At 48.0% G+C, this 21201-nt stretch overlaps 2 protein-coding genes, 1 long non-coding RNA gene and 1 pseudogene across 7 annotated transcripts in view; 3 read left to right on the plus strand and 1 right to left on the minus strand.

The window, feature by feature from the left end:
- LOC144120935 (uncharacterized) overlaps window positions 1–7234 on the plus strand; it is a 195343-nt gene extending 188109 nt beyond the window's left edge. For all 3 annotated transcript variants that reach the window (XM_077653756.1, XM_077653758.1, XM_077653757.1), the window contains 2 exons: window positions 2793–2828; window positions 3603–7234. In XM_077653756.1, coding sequence (XP_077509882.1) covers window positions 2793–2828; window positions 3603–4572 — 1006 coding nt within the window. In that variant the 3' untranslated portion in view covers window positions 4573–7234. The remainder of the gene's footprint in view (window positions 1–2792; window positions 2829–3602) is intronic.
- A 2797-nt stretch (window positions 7235–10031) lies between these two features.
- Window positions 10032–21201, plus strand: part of LOC144120940 (uncharacterized) — a 173891-nt gene continuing 162721 nt past the window's right edge. Inside the window, exon 1 of the long non-coding RNA XR_013312502.1 lies at window positions 10032–10131. This is a non-coding gene — a long non-coding RNA (uncharacterized LOC144120940). The remainder of the gene's footprint in view (window positions 10132–21201) is intronic.
- Window positions 11661–14890, plus strand: LOC144118306 (uncharacterized; annotated as a pseudogene).
- The window catches only part of LOC144120938 (calpain-A-like), a 30510-nt gene continuing 29651 nt past the window's right edge, over window positions 20343–21201 (minus strand). For all 3 annotated transcript variants that reach the window (XM_077653760.1, XM_077653761.1, XM_077653762.1), the window contains exons 17-19: window positions 20998–21111; window positions 20573–20631; window positions 20343–20476 (exon numbers count right to left, since the gene is read on the minus strand). In XM_077653760.1, the coding sequence (XP_077509886.1) occupies window positions 20450–20476; window positions 20573–20631; window positions 20998–21111 (200 nt within the window). In that variant the 3' untranslated portion in view covers window positions 20343–20449. The remainder of the gene's footprint in view (window positions 20477–20572; window positions 20632–20997; window positions 21112–21201) is intronic.

Consider the following 21201-nt stretch of genomic DNA (forward strand, 5'->3'; position numbering starts at 1 on the left):
TACCGTATTTACATGCAAGTAATGTGACAACGAATATAATGCGAGCTCGGAACTCGAAGGGAAACCATAGTTCAGGGTGGCAAAAAAAAATGCAGACTGCACGCAAAAATTTGGAGGAAACACAAGTACGTGGGGGTGGTTTATTCATAGTGACTACCTACTTAGTTCCTTATCCCTGTCCACGAACACGACGTCCTGTTCTCTGCCATCAATGCTGTTTGACAGGCAGCACTTAAAAAATGCACACAACACAGTGGAGTGTGGCAGTGCCTCCCATGCTTTGACTATCCACTTCGCAACCATTGAGGCTGATGCACGTTTCATGCGTTCTGCTGGAGTCGGTTCCCTGCTGCTCGTGAGCCACTCGTCATGCTCCTTTCGTTCCTTGAATGGCTTGTTTATGCACACATCCAATGTCTGCAGCTGTGATGTCATGCCACCAGGTGTAACAACAAGGTCGGAATTCCACTTGCTGGCTGCGGCCTTGACATTATCCGTCAAACGTCCTCTGAACACGTCAAGCACAAGCATCGGCAGGAAGTCTGCACCTCTCCGTTTGGCCTGCAAGACACAGAGCCATTCCAGCATTATCGCAGAGTCCATCCGACCATTTTCATTACTCCTGATAGGAATGCAGCTGGGGAAGACCTCATTTTTAGGAATTGTTTTCCTTTTGAATACAACCAACGGCGGAAGCTTGTGTGTCCTCAGCCGTGCATGGGCGCAATGGCTACTCTCATATGGCTACTCTCATATTCGCCTTTCCTGCTGTGTGAACTTGCACCTCTTTGCTGCTGTATGTATGGTTCTGCAACATAGCTCGACAGAGCATCCAAAAAGATTAGCGTTTTGTCGGCAGTGACCTACAAGGTAGTTCTAAGACCTGTGCAAGTTAATGGCATGGCGCTGGAGCGCCAGGAGTTTATCCTCGTACTGTGCCAGTAACTTCTGGCAAATGAATGTCTTCTGGCAAAGCAAAAATCCACCGTGCCGCATGAACTTCTGCACCCATGCACGACTAGCTTTTTAAGCTTCGCGAGGCAAGCCAGCTTCACTTGCAAGTTCTCTTGCCTTTCGCCGGAAAAGTTGAGCATTCACTGGTAAAAGTGGGCTGCAACGCTCGAGCACAAATGCAGACAGCTTCACTTGCAGCTGGTGGTGACAACCTTGTGCTGGCCCAGGAAAGGCCTTGCGAGTAGGCGCTGCATGGAAGATGCTGTTGGAAATCTTCCGCCACCCGCGAATAGTCGACTCGTTCAGTCCGAGACCATGTGCCACCGGTGAATTGCCAATTTGTTTTCACAGCAGAATTGGTTTCCTCTTGAACGGCTCAGTGCGTCCTCTTCACCATTTCAAAAGTCCTACCAGGCACTGGCCAAATACAATGCAAGGTGTCTCAAAGGCCAAACGCGTCCGGAGCCGTTGTCTCTGCGAAATCCACTGCCGCTGCTACGCCATCGCCATTGCTGCACAGCGCCACGTGTTTTGCGCTTCCCAGCTCTTCGGCTCACTTTTCTCTTGCCTGCTCCCTACGGTCCTTTCAATTAGATTTTTTTCTGTCTTCTCTCTCTGAACAGCCGTGCCTGCCCATCCTTTCCACTTTCATAGCCTCTCCGTGCCTCGACAGTGCTCATTCTACAGCCCCAAGGTTGCCAAAAAGCTGGTTTCTCCTCGCAACTCGCGAGATTGGTGGTAGAGCCATCTTGACAAGCAGTGAAAAAAATATCTCGTTATATTCTTGCCTTGGTTCTGAATGTAACGCAAGGTGCATTTTCAAAAAAATGATTACCAGGAAAAACTCGTGTTACAATTATGTAAATATGGCAGTTTGTTGGATGCCTGAACCTACAGAACTCTGACACGGGTAGCTTTTGCAGACATACAGCAGCGGTAGTGTGTAAGTGTTGTTAGATCTTATTTTTTTCTTCTGCTGACTTGTCTGCTATGTCTTCTTGTGCTGCACATGGTTTTTTTCATTAGGAAGCAAAAATAAAGCAAATAAAATTGCATTGCTTTTCTTAGGAAAGAAGGAAATTGCTCATAGGGAGGCACAAATGCCGTACATGCTTGTGTAAGGCTGCAATTTTTTTTCTGGAGCTTTGACAGGGTGCAGCCTTTGCAAGGGACTGGCACTTTTCCTATAAAATTTTTCTGAATACAGTGAGCTCTGAATATGCGTCCCTTTTTATACTGTGAGACACATTTTTATGACAAATTAGTGCAATTTGGGTGAATTCTTCAAATACATAATGCATTGAAAGTGTGGATGATAGGATGCGTGCCCAATGACCGAATGAACTGTATAAAGAAAAGAACAGGTTGTTAGGTCGGTTTAATGGCAAACGTCAAGTGAATCTAAGTAATACCAATGCCACACGTGCACATGCGCACCTTCTGATGATACTCACCCTTTTTCAGTCTCTGGAGGTCTTAATTAATTTGGTTTTACTTATTGGGAAACCAACACATTATTGAAAGCCTTCTTCAATCACACTTGAGTTAACATATCACCACCTTTCACCCATATTTTATGTTGTGTCAAAGCTTTTAGCTACATTTGCTTTAAAGAAATAGATCTGAAATGTTATTTGTAAGCATAGATATCCATAAATCAAATTGCATTTAGCTCAGGAGCATAATGCAGTGCCCTTTTGTTAATTGAAACAAAAATCTCTGGTCCCTTTAAGTTTGAATTAATGATAGTCTACTGTACTTACTATTTCACTTACTATGTAGAGCTAGACATGGTGGCCCAATTAATGACATGTTTTCGATCCCCCCCCTTTTCCTAGGGAGAAAAAGGCCCAGGAAGAAAGACAACGAGAAAGGTAAAGGACTTTTTGCCTTGTGTTCACCATACATTTGTACACTTTTAATTAGAAATGTGTGAATATCAAATGTTTGATTGTAAGGTGGATGTGAATAATTCACACATTTGTACACATTTAACTAAGGGTGTGCGGCCGACTGTTTGGTTGTGAGATGGATATAAATACAATTGGAAATTCTGGATAATTCTAAGAATTTCTGTGGTCCCATAATTTACAATGCAAATCAGACCAGATAATTTGAAGCGGTGGCCTGCACCAGCCCGGTTAATTTTAAGAATCCTGGATTAGCTTCTCTTTTTTTATGCTGTGGCACGCATTTTTATGACGAATTAGCGCAGTCCCATCGAATCCTTGAACGACATGATGCAATGAAAGTATAGATGATAGGACACACATTCGACGACCGGCACGAATTAATCGCAAAAAGTAAAACTCGTTGCTAGATCAGTTTGCTGGTAAACGTCACGTGATTTTAAGTTAAGATCAAGATTCTCCGAAGATCTGGTGCTTGATTGACCTATGGTTCGGTGCGGCATGCCATACGTCCCAAATTTCAAAATTTGGATTGTTTAGGAGGTTTGATAGTCTTTTAGTAATACAAGTAGGGTGTGAACGAAATCAGATTGCAAACACAGTTCGTAAGCTATTCAAAATTTCATATATGCGCACACCCCTACTACTAACTAAAACGGTAAGATTCTGCATGACATTCATATGCCTTGTTCGAAACAGTTTTCTGCCGATGCTCATTCCTTTGTTGTCTCCTTGCAGAGATCGGGAGAACAGGCTACACATGCATCATAATCTATCTGAAGGAATTCTACGTAATGGGGACTACATGGACGCGCGTGCCACAAGCAACAGTCACCACCAACTCATCCGAGACCGGGAGCCCCATTCACGGCCAACGGAATGGAGCCTCCGAGAACCCCCCACACGGTCACCTGCTCGAGCCCCCAAGGTTGAAGGTCCTTTCGAATCGCCTGCACCACCTAAGGTGGAAATCAGGGTGAAAGAAGAGAGGCGTGAACCCGAAGAACCTGAGCGAAAGCGCCCAGCGCCTCCACCTGCGGCGGCGCCCGCAGTGCCACCTGTCCCGTCATCCGAGGACTTCAGGAGCACTCATTTCCTGAACCTCGGAGCTGCTGAGAGGGCTGCCTTCTGGGGAGCAGCGGCAGCAGCTCCCCTTGGAGCCCCCGGCAGTGACCCTTACCGGAGTCTGCTTGACTTCCACCACCCAGCAGCACGTGGTGACCTCGAACGGGAACGCTATCGCCTCCTCAACCCAATGGTAGCCTTTCATGACCGGTTCCGTGACATCTCTGAGATGGATCGACTGGCGCTTGAAAGGGAACTCCAGAGCAAGCTCGCCGCTGCCGCTCCTCCTCTCCGGCCCACCGACCCAACACCATTCTCCGCGCTCTTCCCACCTTTGGGCCCTCCAAACCCATACCTGGGGGGTCTCGCAGGGCTGGCAGCATCCAGCAGGGGCGGAACCAAGAACGGCCCCGCCCCTCCCGCTCCAGGGTCTAGACCAGAGGGTGCTGTCCCGCCCCCGCTAATCCCCTGTGGAAGTGCGGGGGCGGGACCTAACAGTGGCCCCCCTCCCCCTCACGGACTCTCACCCCTCAACCACAAGATGGGCGCGCTAGTGGACCACGGCGCACATCACGACGTGGCACTCTATGCCAAGGAGAGGAGAGAACTGGCCAACCACAAAGCGGAGGGGCAGCTGAGGTAGTGGTGGCAGGGGGGTTCCTCACCGGTGGGTCGGAAGGAGGATCTCTTTTTCCCCATTGGGGAAAGGGGTGCGGGCAAGGTCGCGGGCCTCACACTGGGCAGTGACCATTTGTAGACACATCTTGGAGCACTAGAGAGAGATCTAGCAGTCCGGAGAACTAAGCTTTCACGGCAGTTTGTTTGAGCGGTTTGAAAAGACTGATGAAATTTGGGATGGAAGGTGAGGGAACGAGGAAAAGGAGTAAGATTTTAGGGAAAAATGAACCTAAAGAGCTTGCATTCAGTGATTATTTGGTGAACTTTTTTATACCAAAAGTTAAGAATGTCATGTTGAGGACAGATGGAACAGCGAGAGACGTTAGCTGTGGGTGTTTCTGCTCCTGTCAAGAATCTCCAGGAAAACTTGCCAAACTTTGTCAAGTACATTGTGAGTCTTGTGTGCAAAATCTATTGAGACTAAGCCATTATTTGTGAATGGTTGATCTTCCAGTTTAGTCCATAGGAGACCACAGCAGTCACGTAAAAGCCCTTTACTTTCCCAATGCACATCTTTGTTCCAGCAGTGAATGCTGCTGCTTTTTTCACTGTCCACCTTTGTATTCAAGAAGTGTTGTGAGCAGAGCTCTTGATGTTGCCAGTGCAACAGAAGCTCATTGTGCCCGCTTTAATTATGCCCTTTTCATTCCACAAAATTGCCACCCATGAATTGAGAAACACCGATGCTTCACAGCAGGCAATACAACGAACTTGGTGGTATTGTGAAAAGCACACAAGGGCAATGCTACTTGACACTGTTTTAGAACGAATCACTCGCCAGCGACCTTGCCCACATCTCCGTGTGACCTGTCCCATCGTCCCCCTTCCCCCCGCTGCTGCTACCTGCGATGGCCGTGGAAGATGTGCAACCATAGTGATGTTTCTTCTCTTCCGCCTTTCTTATCATTTCTTTATTTTTTAAATTTATGATTGTGCTGCTGAGCGGCACATCGAGCTTTCACACGGACTACTTCCATTACACCTCTCGTCATGCGGCGAGAGGGCCAGCGTGTCAAGTCAAAAGCGAAAGAAAAGTGAAATGGGGTGAATATGGAGGATGGGGAGAAAAAGTGTAAATGTATGTGCGTGTGTGTGCGTGTACATAGGTTTTTAAAGGAGGAAAAACTGTGTGCGTGTGTGTACATGTGCGTCTCGTTTTTTTGTACCATAGTTTGCCTACGGTAGTGAAGGGAGAGTGAGGGAAAAATGAGTGATGAAGAATACAAAGACAAAAATTTCTGCAACTGCGCAGCAGCGTGTGTGTACATTCTGTGTGTTCATAATGTACATAAAACATCTGGGAGCGTGTTCTTTTCTTCTGTTTTATTTGTTTGTTTGCTGCGTGTTTTGTGTAAATATTATGTAATAATTACTGAAAAAAAAAAAGAAAGGAGAAAAGATGGAGACACACTCTCTTTTCTTGGCCGCAACAGGCTTGCTGTATACAAACAACGGGACTCTGTTATATTCATTCACCTCAAAGTGGGTTTTTTTTTTTGCTCGTTTGTTAAAATTTGTGATATGCACTGCTTGTATCATTGGTACGTGGTGCGTCGAATTTCTTTTTCACCTATCCTCTGGTTGGCCGGCAATGCAAGTCCGCTCGTATTGCAATTGTTTTTTTTGTGTGTGTGTCAAGATGGTATTTATTATTTCATAATATGAGTAGTCAGTGCTAATCTGGCATTGTGGGTGGTATACCTCCTCATAGTGGCTGTTGCAAAATTATTTCTCACGATTTTGCATTTTTCACTTTTGCCACTCCCAACTTTCGAAGAGAAACCAAGGATCTGCAGAATGCATCAGTTATTGACTTCCTGTGGCAGTGTCTTGCCCTTGGGAGCGCACAGTTTTGGCAGTGTACATATATTTATATTGTTTGAAAAAGGAACAGGTGGGCATTTCACATCTTTTTTTTTTTATATATATCGGCTGGAAGAATGGAACTTATTGTTGCTCATTCGCAAAAAGAATTGCTCTCATTTAATTGTTTCCCCTCTTAGCCTAATCACGAACAAGGGCACACAATGCATAATCACCTGCAAGGCTGATTTTGTTCTGTTTTGACGCTCGACAGCTCCTAATCTGACCATGCTGGGCATTTGTCATGTAGCAGTGCAGTGCCAAGCATGTTCAGATTGAGTAGCCGTTGAGAAAGGAGGGATGCAGGTGGCCATTCGATGCAACAGCCTGCAAGCCACAGCTTGATTTAAAGGTAGATTGGTAGAGGAGGAGGAGGTGGATGCGTGTTCCCGATACTTTTTAAAAAATTCTGAACACACACACATCATGTCTTGTGTAAGTGGGCCAACTCACGACGTATTTATGAAATCGTCTATATATATATAAATATATATATATATACATATTGCAACTACAGAAGAGGGAAAGCGGGGGATGCCGGCGTAGTTGCCTTATTTTTACTAAATGCGTCAGAGCTGCGCACCAAGAAACGCTTTTTTTTTTTGCGTGTGTGTATGTAAATGAAATGCCTCGCGCTGCTTTCCCTTCCTTTTTTTTTTTTGGTGTTGCACCAAATCCAAAGTGTTTTAAAAAAGTTAGTGTACAGCAAGAAAATAAATGACAACATCGGGGAGCCAGCCTCCTCTCTGTTGCGAAGCTAGTGAGCTTGTGGTGTCCTTTTTTTTTTTTCCACTGTTGGATCTCCACTTGCGTGAAAGAAACGGCCAGGTTGCCTTTTAGAAGCAACGAGTTAAAGCTTGTTCACAGCCTTGACCGTGATGTTAAAACTTGTTTCCCACAATGCAAATTGTGACCCCTGGCACACCCAGAACACGTCAGGAAAGAGTCTGTATAGAGCAGGCCATCCATGGACGCTGCTTGTTCTCCATTGGAGCCTTTGAGGAAGAAATTCAGTCTGTTTGAGAACATCTTGGAACCTGTCACATTTTAATATTTATATAAGTTTATCTTCTTTTCAAGTCGTCCGCCCCACTGCCCAGTTTTCAGATTCCATGCTTACGTTGTCGCAAACACATATAATGAATTCTGCATTCTGACAGGCGCTGTGGTGTCTGCTGGGGTTGTTAAGCATTTTTTTCCAACATCAAGATTTCAGTACTGCGTATTTTCCAGAGTTCAGCGCTAAGAACAGTCAAGTAAGTGCTTATTCATATTACTCGTGCATCATCATACTTGCAGAAGGAGGAGTTGGTTAAATTACCTTGCATTTAAGTATGAAGCATTGAACCAAACTTTCACCAAAGAGCATGGAGAGCCGAGGCAGAATGCTCTAATTCATGAATTAACTAAATATGTAATTAAATTTTCTCATTTTTATTTTGGGTGGTATTCTGTATCAGCAGAATTGGAGGTAGTCCTTCAAACAGTCTAGCCAAGAAAAAAAATATATTTTTGCGTGTGTTGCAAGGCAAGAAAAAAAGTCATTCTGGTAGGCTGCTCCACACCATAACTTGGCACCAATGATTGCATGTGACATCGATCACTCCTCCTTGTGCTTTGGATCACACTATTGACGTCACCTGAGGTCCAGACTGGCAGGCTGTAGCATGGCTGCCAACGTTCTCTCTCCGACCTAGCGGTTTGCCTCCGTCCCTAATGCGCAATATCATTGTGCTTGCAATCTGGCCTCGAGATGGCTGCGTGGTCACTGTCGTCTATTGGAGAGGCAAAGAGAAAGGCTCGCGTCATTTTCAACCGCTTGGTGCACGATGTGAACAGCTGCTTTTGCATCAGCAAAGATTTTCATTCGCCAAACTGTGCACAGCCACCTTATAAGTATTATCCGTCTTGACTCTTTGGCTGGAAGTACCTTGAACGTGAAGCTCGATCCTCTGTGGGAATTATTATTGCAAGCCGTCATTTTGCCACAGCTCCGGTGGTCTGAGATTTTTTTCTGTTCAAGGCACTTATTCCACTCGAGGAAAAAAAAAACGAAACCTTTCGACAATTTAGTTGCCACCCGACATTAACAGACTAGATGGAGCTCAAAGTGACCCTTCATAGACTAACTTGTTCGCAGCGCATGTAACGTTAAGCGCCTGATACATTTCACTAATGAAATAATTTTTCTTAATCACTTTCTACAGTAAACTTTCCTATTTGAAAAACCTACTTAGCGCAAGTTTTTTTACAGCCAAACGTCCCTATATATGGCTATTGAATGGCAGCAATTCTTCTGGCATTGAATATCTTAAAGGACAAATTAGAACTCGGAATTACGAACACACTCCGAAAAAGTTTTTTTTTTTTTACTTCTCGGCAGTTAAGCAATGTGTCCAGATCTGGCGGAAACACTGCTGAAGTGTCGCTTTAGTGGCAAAGTTGCAATGTGTGGACTCGCATGCAAATTGGGAAGCCGTACTAGAAGCACACGCAACATTTACAAGAAATGCTCGAAATACTGTCCCTCCGCAGCAGCACACATCATGTATCGCTCGCGCACAGAATCAAGTAGACCCGCCTCAGCACTGCACGCTAAGCTGCTGCACATCCTGTGATGATCCTCGCCTTAAGGTCTTCCGCACTGGTAGACTCATCAATTAAAACCTCGTTTTTTAAGTACCCCCACAGGAAGAAGTCTAAGGGGGTCAAGCCTGGAGGCAGGTCTCCAATGAGATCATTCACCTCTCCGTCCAGAATTTATTCGCAGTATTATCTCCGAGTCGGTGACTCTTCAAAAAAGTAGGGGCGGACGATTCGGTCTTTGAAAGTGCCGCGCCAAACGTTCACTACCCGCTTTTGTTGGTATTTGTGCGCTCGAAGCCAGTGAGGGTTCACATCGGCCCAGTAAGGGTCGTTGTGCAGGTTCACAGACGAATTCCGGCAGAACTGACATCGCATAGTAAACGGGCCTCTAGCATTTCGCCTCCATCGAAGTGAGACCGCCGTGGCGGAGATCGAACCCGCATCTCTCGGGTCAGCAGCTGGGCACCATAACCACTGAGCCACTGTGGTGGCCTTCCTTCATGTGAACGTGGTTTCTTTGTGCGGCAGTGAAGTCTGAAGTGTCAAAGCAACTCGCGCAAAAGTAGTGGTCTTATACTCTGACTCTGTATTTATTATTAATACAAAAAAAAAACTTTTCGGGCGATGCAAAAAGAACGCTTTCCTCATTGCTTTTGTTTCTGGTCTGGCTTCACGGCTATTCCAAGCCTGAGGGCAATGACGATGCGGAACTCTTCATGGATGCAAGCACAGCACCTACAGCTACCCCAAGACGCTGGGAGCAATGCTTCCCGCCAATAGTTCCAGATAAGAACCGAACGCGTCAGCGGTCAGCAACACACGTCCGAAGATAAGGCAGGTCCAGGACCGATGCTCATGAGCCTTCCGCGATTCCTTTTTTCACGGTGTTGCGGTAGGGTACACGCTTACTTTAGTTTTTTTGTTCTTGAGGGGGGGATTCTGGTTTACGTGGCAGCGTCGCGTTCAAAGGTGCCATCGTGCGCGCAGACAGCGCTAGGTGTTTCGTTCACAATGGTGGGCAGCACGACGTTAGGGCTATGCCTGCAGCCACCGAGGGAGCGTTACGGTCTACAAGGTGAGCTGCTCGCACAAGAGGTGTGCTTAAAGCCTGGACTCCATGTACGCGAAAACTCACGCGAACGCGAAGGCGACGGCGGCGGCGACGGCTGGCGTTCGCTCCGTCGCTTGTGGGCAACCTCCATGCAAGCGAAGGCGGCAAGCGACGCGAACCCGCGACGTGCGCAGCGGATTCCGTGCTTTGCGCACTCAAGCTTAGAAACACGCCCGTAACCTGTTCTCTCTCTTAAAATTTTGTGAGTGTGCCTCATAGTCAGGGCCAAAGGAATATTTCCTCTACGGCAGCGGTGTAGCGGCAGTGGAGATAGCCAAAGGCGTGCTTGCGGAGACGGAAGTCACATCACGGGGGAGGTGTGCTTTCGTTCGGTGCCTGTGCACTCCTGCTTAGTAAAAACACTCCCATAAACTGTCACCGCAGTTTGATTGTAAGTGAGCGAACTATAATTTACAAGTGAGAATGCGCGCCGCGAGTGTTTCTGCACAGTTGGAGCGCAGCGGCACGGTGGATCGAGCGCCGGTACCCGCGGCTCGACACGCACCTCTTCCTGCAGTACGCCCGCTCGCGTAGCCCGCTCCAAATGCTGTTAGCCCTCGGCACCCAACAAGTAGATTGTTTTAATTATTTAAATCATGCGGGTCTGCCTCTCAGCTACAAAACCAAATATTTTATCGACGGTGGCGATGACCAAGACGACGGGCGGGTTTCGTGAGATGTACCCGTGAGAAACCGTCGTGAAACCGGAAACGGCTTTGGGGGGCTCTGGTTGGCCAGTCGCGTGGGGGACTTCCGGGCGACGAGCGAAATTTTCTGTGGGTGCAGATCCGAGCGACACGGCAAGCGACACATGCATTTTGCTTCGCGCGACGGCGTCGCTCGTCGCTTGCCGCCGTCGCCTTCGCGTTCGCGTGAGTTTTCGCGTATATGGAGTCCAGGCTTAAAGGGCGACTGTAGAGGTTTAAGAATTTGATGAGTTTAAAAAGGCCGAATGTGTGAAACATGCCGGTAAAGCCTGCGAAATCATTTTGTGGTAGCATTTGAAATGTCGGCGTACATGGAGTCCAGGCTTCAAGCGGCGTCAGCGTTCAGGCTTTTCTACAGTGCGCAGCGACGGGCAGATGCTCCGATGATGACGTCGCGTACTAGGCGCTACGTTTCCAGCGAAGAAACGGTTGTTTCATGGAAGAAAACCAACGCCATCGGAGGTGAAGCTTATGAAGCATTCGTTGGCGGCATCGGATGACGCGCAGCTGAGCATGCAGGCGAACACAGTGGACATTTGAAATTTCGGCCACAGTGACGTCACTGCGAGTTTCCCGGCATTCTCCAACGCTGTAAAGAGAAGCCTGAACCTCATCGCGGTTTTAATCGACGACTACAACACCATTTTAAATGCTGGTGCAAAAACACTTTGCGTGCTTTATCTGGAAGCTTCATAGATTCGAATTCTTGAACAACCTCTAAATCTAAAAAAAAAAAACATTTCAGCTTCCCTTTAATGTTCACTTGTATTTACAATGAGCCCACGAATGCTAAACGAGCCAACGAGTTCAAGGAAGTGGATACGCACTCTTGAAAGTGACGACACGGGAAACGTCCAGATGCTGTCTCGGAAAACCCGGCGTCCCATTACCGTCGACGTCGAAATCCAAGGTGTACCCTTGCGTATACGGAGTTAGACACAGGCGCTATCGTGTCCGTAATATCAAGGCACACTTACACCGCCTTTAAAACTCATCGGCGGTACTACGACTGAAAACATACACAGGAGAAGTTGTCCAGCCCTGCGGCGTCTTCAAGGCAGCCGTAAGGTACAAGGATCAAGTCGATGACCTTGCGTTGCACGCCGTAGGCTACGGCGGACCAGCTCTTCTAGGACGCGAGTGGCTCGAAATCTTGCGCTTGGACTGGGACGAAATCTGCAGTTTGCACAAGCTATGCAACGATTCGCACCTTGACGCAAACCAAGGGAGCTACGACACGCGACTGAAAGTACTCCTAGACAAATATAGCACCATTTTTGATGACACCCTTAAAATAGAAGGCGAGCAAGCTTCCTTATTTCTTAAGGAAAAACGTCCAAAGTTTCTCAAAGCTAGAAACGTGCCTTTCGCACTACGTTCAGCAGTGGAGGAAGAGCTGCGAAAGCTAGAGGAGACGGGCGTCATTGCGCAATGTTTTTCAGCAGCGCAGGGGACAAAAGACGAGACAAGTGCGCAGACACGGCACTTTGTCCCCTGCGCTGCTGAAAAACATTGCCACACCAACTTGCCACACCAAGCTTCTACAGTATCTGTCATTACGCAAGTTTCTACTAGCGAGTTTGCCACACCTATCGTGCCGGTTGTTAAAAAGGACGGGACAATACGTGTGTGCGGAGATTACAAGACGACTCTGAACCCTGCTTTAGACACAGAGCAGTACCACCCTCTCCCTGGGCTTCATGAGCTACTAGCTGCACTTGCCGGAGGGCGGTATCTTTCGAAGCTGGATCTAAACGGAGCCTATACCAACAAGTGGAAATATCGGAGGACTCTAAAATGCACATTGGATACGCATAAAGGGCTGTTTGCTTTGAACAGGCTACCCTTCGGTGTTGCCTCAGCACCTGCGTTGTTTCAGCGTATTATAAATAACATATTGAAGGGACTGCCAGGAGTAATATGTTATCTAGACGACATTTTTGCGACAGGAGCTACTGCCGAAGAGCATCTAAGAAATCTTGAAGCTGTGTTTCTAGCACTAGCGCGAAAAGGTCTCCGAGTCAAGAGCCTAAAATGCGAGTTTTTCATGGAAAGCCTTCACTATCTTGGGCATGGTATCAGTAAGACTGGCTTCAAACCAACCAACGAAAAAGTTGAAGCTCTCCTGAAAGCACCGGCGCCTACTAACGTGGCACAGCTGCGCTCCCTACTTGGTCTCGTTAACTGCTATGGCAAGTTTACGCCGCAACTGGCAACGCTTGCAAAACCCTTCTACAGATTGTTACAGAAGGACGTCGCCTGGTCCTGGGACCGAAAATGCGAGCACTCATTTCGAGCCATCAAAGCAGTGTTGTCATCAGCCGAAGTGCTTGCGCAGTACCATCGGCGCTACCGCTGCAGCTGTCGTGCGAGATGCGTCTGCGTACGGTCTCGGCGCCGTGTTATCGTATACGTTATGAAGGACAACACGGCAAGACCAATTGCTTACGCTTCCAGGACTCTATCAAAGGCAGAAGAGAATTATAGCCAGATTGAAAAGGAGGCGTTTGCCCTAATTTTTGACATCAAGAAATTTCATTTCTATATTTATGGTCGGCAATTTACGTTAATCACTGACCATAAGCCGCTGCAAACAATTCTTGGCCCGAAGAGCGGCATCCCAGCGATTGCTGCCGCAAGACTACAACGGTGGGCTGTAACGCATTCAGCTTGCAAGTATAACCTTGTCTACCGAAATTCAGCCGACAACTTGGCCGCGGATTGTTTTTCGTGACTTCCGTTAGGAACAATGGGCGGTGAGGACAACACGAGTGAGACATTTTATGCGCTTCGCTTGGCATCTCTTCCTTTGACAGACAAAGAGATCGCGCGCCACACAGCTCGTGATCCTGTTCTAAGCCTAGTCTTGAACTTCACCAAGAAAGGGTGGCCTTCGCATATTGATAAATTGCTGAAACCCTGCTTTGACCGACGCAGTGAACTGACTGCCCACGAAGGATGCCTGATGCATGGAATGCGAGTGGTCGTGCCACCAAAGCTACAACATCCAGTTTTGGAGGAGCTGCACCAGGGACATCCAGGTATCGTACGAAGCAAGGAACTCGCCCGAAGCTGCGTATTGTGACCATCCGTGTACTACAAATACCTCGAAAATCGAGTGAGACACTGCATGCCATGCCTGCAGCAGCGCAACATGCCACAAAAGGCGCCACTGTACCCGTGGTCGTGGCCTACGCGTCCATGGTCACGTGTCCATATTGACTTTGCGGGCCCATTCCGTAATCGTATGCTGCTAGTGGCTGTAGACGCGCATTCAAAATGGCAGGAGGTGTACGTCATGACATGTCCGTCCGCGCAAGCAACCATAGCAAGATTACGCGATTTGTTCGCTCGATACGGCGCGCCGGAGACAGTTGTAAGTGATAACGGCGCACAGTTCACATCGTCAGAGCTCAAAGCGTTGAAAGAGCGCGCCGTTCGGCAAGTTTTCACTTCTGCCTATCACCCGAGCAGCAATGGCCTGGCTGAAAGGTTTGTGCAGACGGTAAAGAGCGCCTTACGCAAAGACCCGGCAACAGAAAGCCTTGAAGAAACATTATCCAAATTCTTGATGGCATTTCGGAGCACACCGCATGTGACGACACATGAGACACCGTCTTATCTCTTCCTTGGTCGGCAGCTGCGCACTTGTTTGGACGCTTTAAAGCCCGCCCTGTCGCGTACTGTCAGCGAAAGCCAGTTCCAGCTAGCAACGCTGCGAAATGCTGATCATACTGTGTTTCAAGCGGATGAACAAGCTTTGGGGCGCAATTTCAGGAGCGGACCAAGATGGCTCGACGCAACTCTCTTGCAGCGCGCCGGGCCAGTGTCTTAACGAGGTCAAGGTGCAGACACCCAACGGATCCTGCACGTGGAGGCGACACAAGGACCATTTGCTACGCAGGAGCCTCGGCTGTGACGGCGGCGTCCCCATTTGCGGTGGGGGAGGAGACCGACCTCTGTTTTCCGGAACTTTCAGATTGTCCGCCATCATCAACCGCTGCCTCCGCAACTAGCCCTGCACCCGTGGTCAGCGGAAACAGCCTTACGAGGCGGTACCCTCGACGAGTCGGGAAGCCGCCTGACCGATACCAGCCATCGTGACTCTCCAAATTGCGGTGGAGGAAGTGATGCGTGCCGCCCCAGTGTTACCGGCGTGATAAGTGACGGGCCAAGTGACGTCAGCAGTGGCTCTACGGAAAGCGAGCACCTGCATGAGCGCAGCCAGAAAGCATCCGAGCTGTCGCCCAATAGAGTTCTACGCAGCCTTCTTATCGCTTCTTCCTTGCCGGGACCCGCGGCGACCGCCAATGGGGTGCTTGACTATAGGCATCCCACCTAGTGGTTGTAAGGGCGTGACCCTTCAGGCCACGACCCCCAACACCTCTCTCTATGATTAATAAATGTTTTCACCACCACAGTATAGGTTAGGCGCGTGTCACATTTGACAGTGTGCTTTGCGTGCGACCATATACTTCGCACCCCTCGGAGGGACAGTTGCAGCGATCGAGGTGGGGGGAGGTTTGGGTTGCGCCGTTGGTGGTGTTCAGCGTTGACAGTGATGGAGTAGCCGGGCGCAGTCGCCAGTAATTGGGTATTGCGGTGGAGGGTTGGCTGTGGGAGTGCGGCGTGCGCCAAGAACGGAAACAGCATTATTCTGCCATATGCCACCCACAGAGCTGTCGCGGCAAAAAATAGAGGTCGTGCTGATGGCCAGCTATCACGCACGCACGACCTCACGAAGGCTGGCAATGCGACTGCAGGAGCACAGTGCTACCATGTTATAATCCTCATCAATAACAACAACGGCATCTGCAAAAACAGTCCTGGATTACGTCTGCTGCGGGACAGATAATTGCCTCTGCTAATGCCCTCAAATCATATAAGAGGTTAAACTGAGACAGCTATAGAGTTTATACTTCTCAAGAGGCCCCACAGAAACGGGACAGAGAGCGTAGAAAAAGTTGGAGGGGACACCTAAGCTGCGCCTTAAGGGTATGACGCGATATCGTTAATTGGTTAATATCCATATATGCGGAATTGATCATTTTTTGACTGCATTCATAAGTACCTGGGAGTCTTCATGCCTCTCCTGGAGCAGCGGTTAAGCGATGCGCCACTGCCCTGCGATGGCAGGCGCTGGCCCCGGTGGGGTTTACGCGACCCAGGTTGCTTTTCCAGCGCAACCTCTCGCAACCAATCATTCTTCTAACTTCGACCTGCCGCGGGGATCAGTTCTGCTAACAATCCAATGGGCAGGTTGTGATGACGCCACAAAGTCGCGTGACTTAGGTGGTCCGCCTATGCTGCTTCTCAGGGGATTTTTCGCTCACGACATGGAAGACGACGGTGACGATGGCAACGCCAGATTTTCTGCAGAACGGACGCGTTAACGGTGTCGCGTTAAAACACTGCTGAGCACAAAAACTAAGGGAACGCTCAAGCTTCGCCTTCAAGAGCAGAATGCGATAACGTTATCGGGTTCCGTTCTTATCGCCTATATTCAATTACCGAATTCCTAGTTATCATACTCCTAATTAGAATACTAATTATCATTATCATAGGAGGTGCGGACTTTGAATGGGGATATTGTGTTGACGCTGGCTAATGGCGTCACAGTTAGGGCTGTTCCTCAGCTTTTGTGACTGTGGAATTCAGTGCGTCGTTTTAATTCTCAGAAGGCCAACCTTATGTCTATAGCGCCACAAAGTATGCCATATCCGTCGTCACTGCCGTATACTCCACGCTCTGATGATTGTCGGCGTTTTGGCCGCTGTACTGAAGAGTTTGTCGCTTCCTATGCGGTTAAGGAGCGAGCGGGGAGGCCCCCATCCTACGGATGAAGCCTATACAGGAGCATTCCACGGATGCTACTGAAGTACTGGATGCGAGTGGCGTCCTATTAAAAGCAGCACCTATCGCAGCAGGCAATGATGCCTCGTCGAAAGACGAAGACGTTGTTTCTAGTGAATTAAATGAAATAATAATAATAATAATAATAATAATAATAATAATAATAATAATAATAATAATAATAATAATAATAATAATAATTTGTTTTTTTGGAAAGGAAATGGCGCAGTACCTGTCTCACATATATCGCCGGACACCTGAACCGCGCCGTAAGGGAAGGGATAAAGGAGGGAGTGAAAGAATAACGGAAGGAAGAGGTGCCGTAGTGGAGGGCCCTGGGATAATTTCGACCACCTGGGAATCTTTAACGTGCACTGACATCGCACGGCACACGGGCGCCTTAGCGTTTTGCCTCCATAAAAACGCAGCTGCTGCGGTCGGGTTCGAACCCGGGTAGGCCGGATCAGTAGCCGAGTGCCCCAACCACTGAGCCACCGCGGTGGTTAATGAAATTAAATGAATTTGGTTTTGGGGGAAAGGAAATGGTGCAGTATCTGTCTGACATATCGGCGGACACCGTGCCGTAATGCAAGGGAGAAGGGAGGGACTATGAGAAGAAAGGAAGAAAGAGATGCCGTAATGGAGGGCCCTGGTATAATTTCGACCACCGCACAGCAAACGGGCGCCTTTTAGCGGTTCGTCTCGATCGAAACTCGGCCGCCGCGGCTGGGTTCGAACCCGGGTACTCCGGCTCAGTAGCCAAGCGCCCTAACCACTGAGCCACCGCGGTGGTTAATGAAATGAAATGAATTTGGTTTTGGGGAAAAGGAAATGGTGCAGTATCTGTCTGACATATCGGCGGACACCGTGCCGTAATGCAAGGGATAAGGGAGGGACTATGAGAAGAAAGGAAGAAAGAGATGCCGTAATGGAGGGCCCTGGAATAATTTCGACCACCGCACAGCAAACGGGCGCCTTTTAACGGTTCGCTTCGATCGAAACTCGGCCGCCGCGGTCGGGTTCTGTTTCTAGTGCCGCACTTTCTCCAGACGGGCTTGTTGCATATCGGCCTTTTCCAGAAAGGCAGATGCCTCCTGACGCCCAGTTAATCGCGGATTCCTTTGCGGTGTAAATGCCTCCCACGTGCGTCAGTGCTGATAAGGCCGCTGAGTTCCCCAGTAGTGGACGTGGACCAACTGCGACATCGCTTTGTCGGTGTTCTGCAGTGGAATGCGATGGCCTGATTGGATGCACCATGGAAGAGCCTGCCCGCTTTCCATGTCAATGTCCACTTTCTCAAACAAGATGCTAGTCGATGGCTACAAATATGTAGGGAAATAGTGACACGGCACGTTATTGCAGCGACTCTCAATGCATGCGAATCAATGTACCTCAATGGCCAAAGTGCGCAGCGTATGACAGCCAAACACATACCTCGCAGTGTGTCCACACAGATTTGGTGCCACCACGACTACTCTTACAGCGCCATGTTTATACAGCTGATGTGGTTAAGGCGACACGTCAGAAGGCCTGTTTATGGGAGTCGAGAAAAGGGGAGGGGGGGGGGGGGGGGGCGGTGCAGGGAGATTTCATCTGACGGCCGATGCCTGCCTTGCGTGAAAATTTCTAGAGGCACAGGCGCGTGGATCGGGACCAAGCGTCGTAGGCTAGTCTATCGACGGTATGTGGCGACGTATGTGTCTTGAGGTGCTTTTTTTATTATTTTTCCTGGCCTCTTTTTTTTTTCTGTGCAGTCCCACAATCCGTGCTCTACCGATAAGCGGGCACCCGTGTTACACTTTACACACGTGGCTGTTGCCACTTGGTCGTCGGCGTCTTTATCCAGGTCCTCATTTGCGCGCATGACTTTCTTGGGGGGATTGAAATTCGACAATACGTCTGCAGAGAGAACCTTGTGTACTTAGAATTGTGCTCTGCGGGGACGACCAGAGGGCAGGGGATTTTTATTACCCAGAGGCTGCAGCGCGAAGGCGAGGTGTAAGTTATATAGGCCTGAAAAACTCGAGATTTACTGCACGGACGAGCGAACAGGGTATCTGCATTCGATCGTGTTACACAAACCTGCAAAACAAGACCTAGGGCGTATACTAATATCGAACTCGAGACTTCACTCCTGCAGGAAGGAAGCCGCCTGATTTTGCAGCTGTCATGGTCCACTTGGAAAGTGGGCCCACAAAATAGCGATGGTTGTCTCTTAGGAACTGGTGAGATATTTCCACGCTGTGGAGAAATATTACAGGACAACAATCATCAACGATGATGGCGTTCAACTTCAAAATTTTCCTCCTTGACTAAAACCATAAAGACTCCGATAAAATTCGCTCAGCCTGATAGCAATGACATTAGATATGCAACGAGGCGCATTTTGCATTTTTACTTAGACCATTACAGCTGAACACAAAGAAAATCACCCTTTTCGGCAATGTTATAATTTGTTAATTAACTTGCTCTGTTCTATTCGAGATTAACATTTTTTTTTTCTAATAGTATATGTCCTAGGCAGGCGATGAAGCATTTTATATCGCTTGCGAACGTCGCGCAATTTTCGGAAAAAAGTAAAAATGGTACTTTTTGTATAAACTTAACTAAAATATATAAATCGTTCCTGCTAGCAGTTTATTCTTCTGATATCCAAGTGTTACGCTTCTGCATTGCGCAGGAAAATTTTGGAGTGTAAAAATAAAACAATTTTTTTTTCTACTTCTTTAAATAATGAAACGTGGTTTTGATATCGCCTGGGAAATTCAAAGGGCTGTCACATGATCGGGAATTTTTTTTTCCCGAGAAATACTGATGATGGTTACTTTCGACAGTGTGATACATAGCCACACATTTTTTGAAAGATATTGGCAAGGGTCGAGGGCAAAGTTTGTTGCTTTTGGCGTGGAATGATCCCTTTTCTGTGAGCCGGAATGTGTGTGCAATGTCATATTATTTCCCCTTACATGAATGACTGCGCGTTCAGAACAGATATAACGCCACTCTTCATAGTAATTACAACAGTGCTTGTGTTGTCGTTTATTGTCAGGCGTTTGTCTATTTTCTTGTGCTGTTTGTACACGTAAAACGCGGGTCAGGCCCCACCTCTTCTCTTCCTCTCTTCTGATCAAAAGTTTTCTTTATTTTCGTTTTTACCACACATCTTACCGATACACGGTAGAACGCCGGGCAATGCCCTGGCTAATAACAAATCAATAGAATGATAACAGGGTTTAATAGGGTGATCCCCTGGTTAATACCTTCATTCTCCTGCCATATCCGTCCGTTGCTCAGCCACTATTTTAAATACGTCTCAGAACTCTTGTTTTATTCTTGGCCCTTTATATCTTAGTCGCAACATATGTTATCTCTGAAAAAAGAATGACGTCACGTTCTTTATCTTGCTTCTCTGCTCCGTTAATCTTGCCATTCCCTCCGAAGCTTTTTATTTCGTTTGCTTTTTTTATTTTTAGGCTCTCACTACAGTGTTATCTTTTACTGCCCCCTTCACCCCCCACCCCCCTTATGTAGTGCCTTCCAAAGGGGGAACTTAAGGGTATTTAAAATAAAAACATAGATAGGCAAGCGTACAATGAGATAGAAACAAGCCAGCCGGGCGCTCGTACAATGTTTATTCAACAATTAAGCGAGTACAGACTAGAAATAGAATAGAAATTCCATTACTGGCACTCCGTCCCGAAGAGTGAGCAAAGCGGTCACGTCTAGCAGTACATCGTGTGCTTGAGCCACTGGAACAAGAAAGTACGGAGAAAATGTACACGTTGCTTATAGGCGTTGTACGACGGCTATCCAGTTTGTGCTCGCCTGATGCGCGCACCACTCACCTCGTTCCGAGTGACCGTCACCTCGTTCTCGTTCTCTGGGTCCCAAGCTTCGTAAATATCTAAAAAAAAGAAGGGGGACAATGCATAACACATACTGAACGCGTCAGAGAAACAACTGTCAGTATAATCACCAAATGAATTGCACGCCGTTTAGAAAGTAATAGGTGGTTGAAAATACCCCCCTCCACACCACCTCTTGTTTACGGACAAATTTTCTATTTTTCACTCCTGGAGAAGCTATGACCTCATTCCGCCCTCTTTACATTCGCCTGATGGATGTTTAGAAAAACACGGAAACACTGATTTCAATGGGAAAGAAAAAGGAAGGGGGCCGAAGCGCGCAGATGAATCTCATCTTGCGTCACTGTGTACGAGTGTGCTTCGGGCGCAACAATGCCACCTGTTCCCTCGCCGCATATGCTCACCGATCATGCACATGAGCTTGACAGCGCAGGCAATGAAGTCCATCCTGCTGATCTTGCGGTCGTGGCCGTAGCGCAAGATGAGAGCCTTCAACACGTGCTGGTTGACGTGGTAGCCTACGACGGGAGAAAAAAAGAGGCCATTAACGAGGGGCCGCAACGTACAGCCCACGCCTGGTTTTGCGCAGAATGATTGTTCTGTGTCGG

The sequence above is a fragment of the Amblyomma americanum genome, chromosome 2, assembly GCF_052857255.1.
Source record: "Amblyomma americanum isolate KBUSLIRL-KWMA chromosome 2, ASM5285725v1, whole genome shotgun sequence".
NCBI classification, from domain to species: domain Eukaryota; kingdom Metazoa; phylum Arthropoda; class Arachnida; order Ixodida; family Ixodidae; genus Amblyomma; species Amblyomma americanum.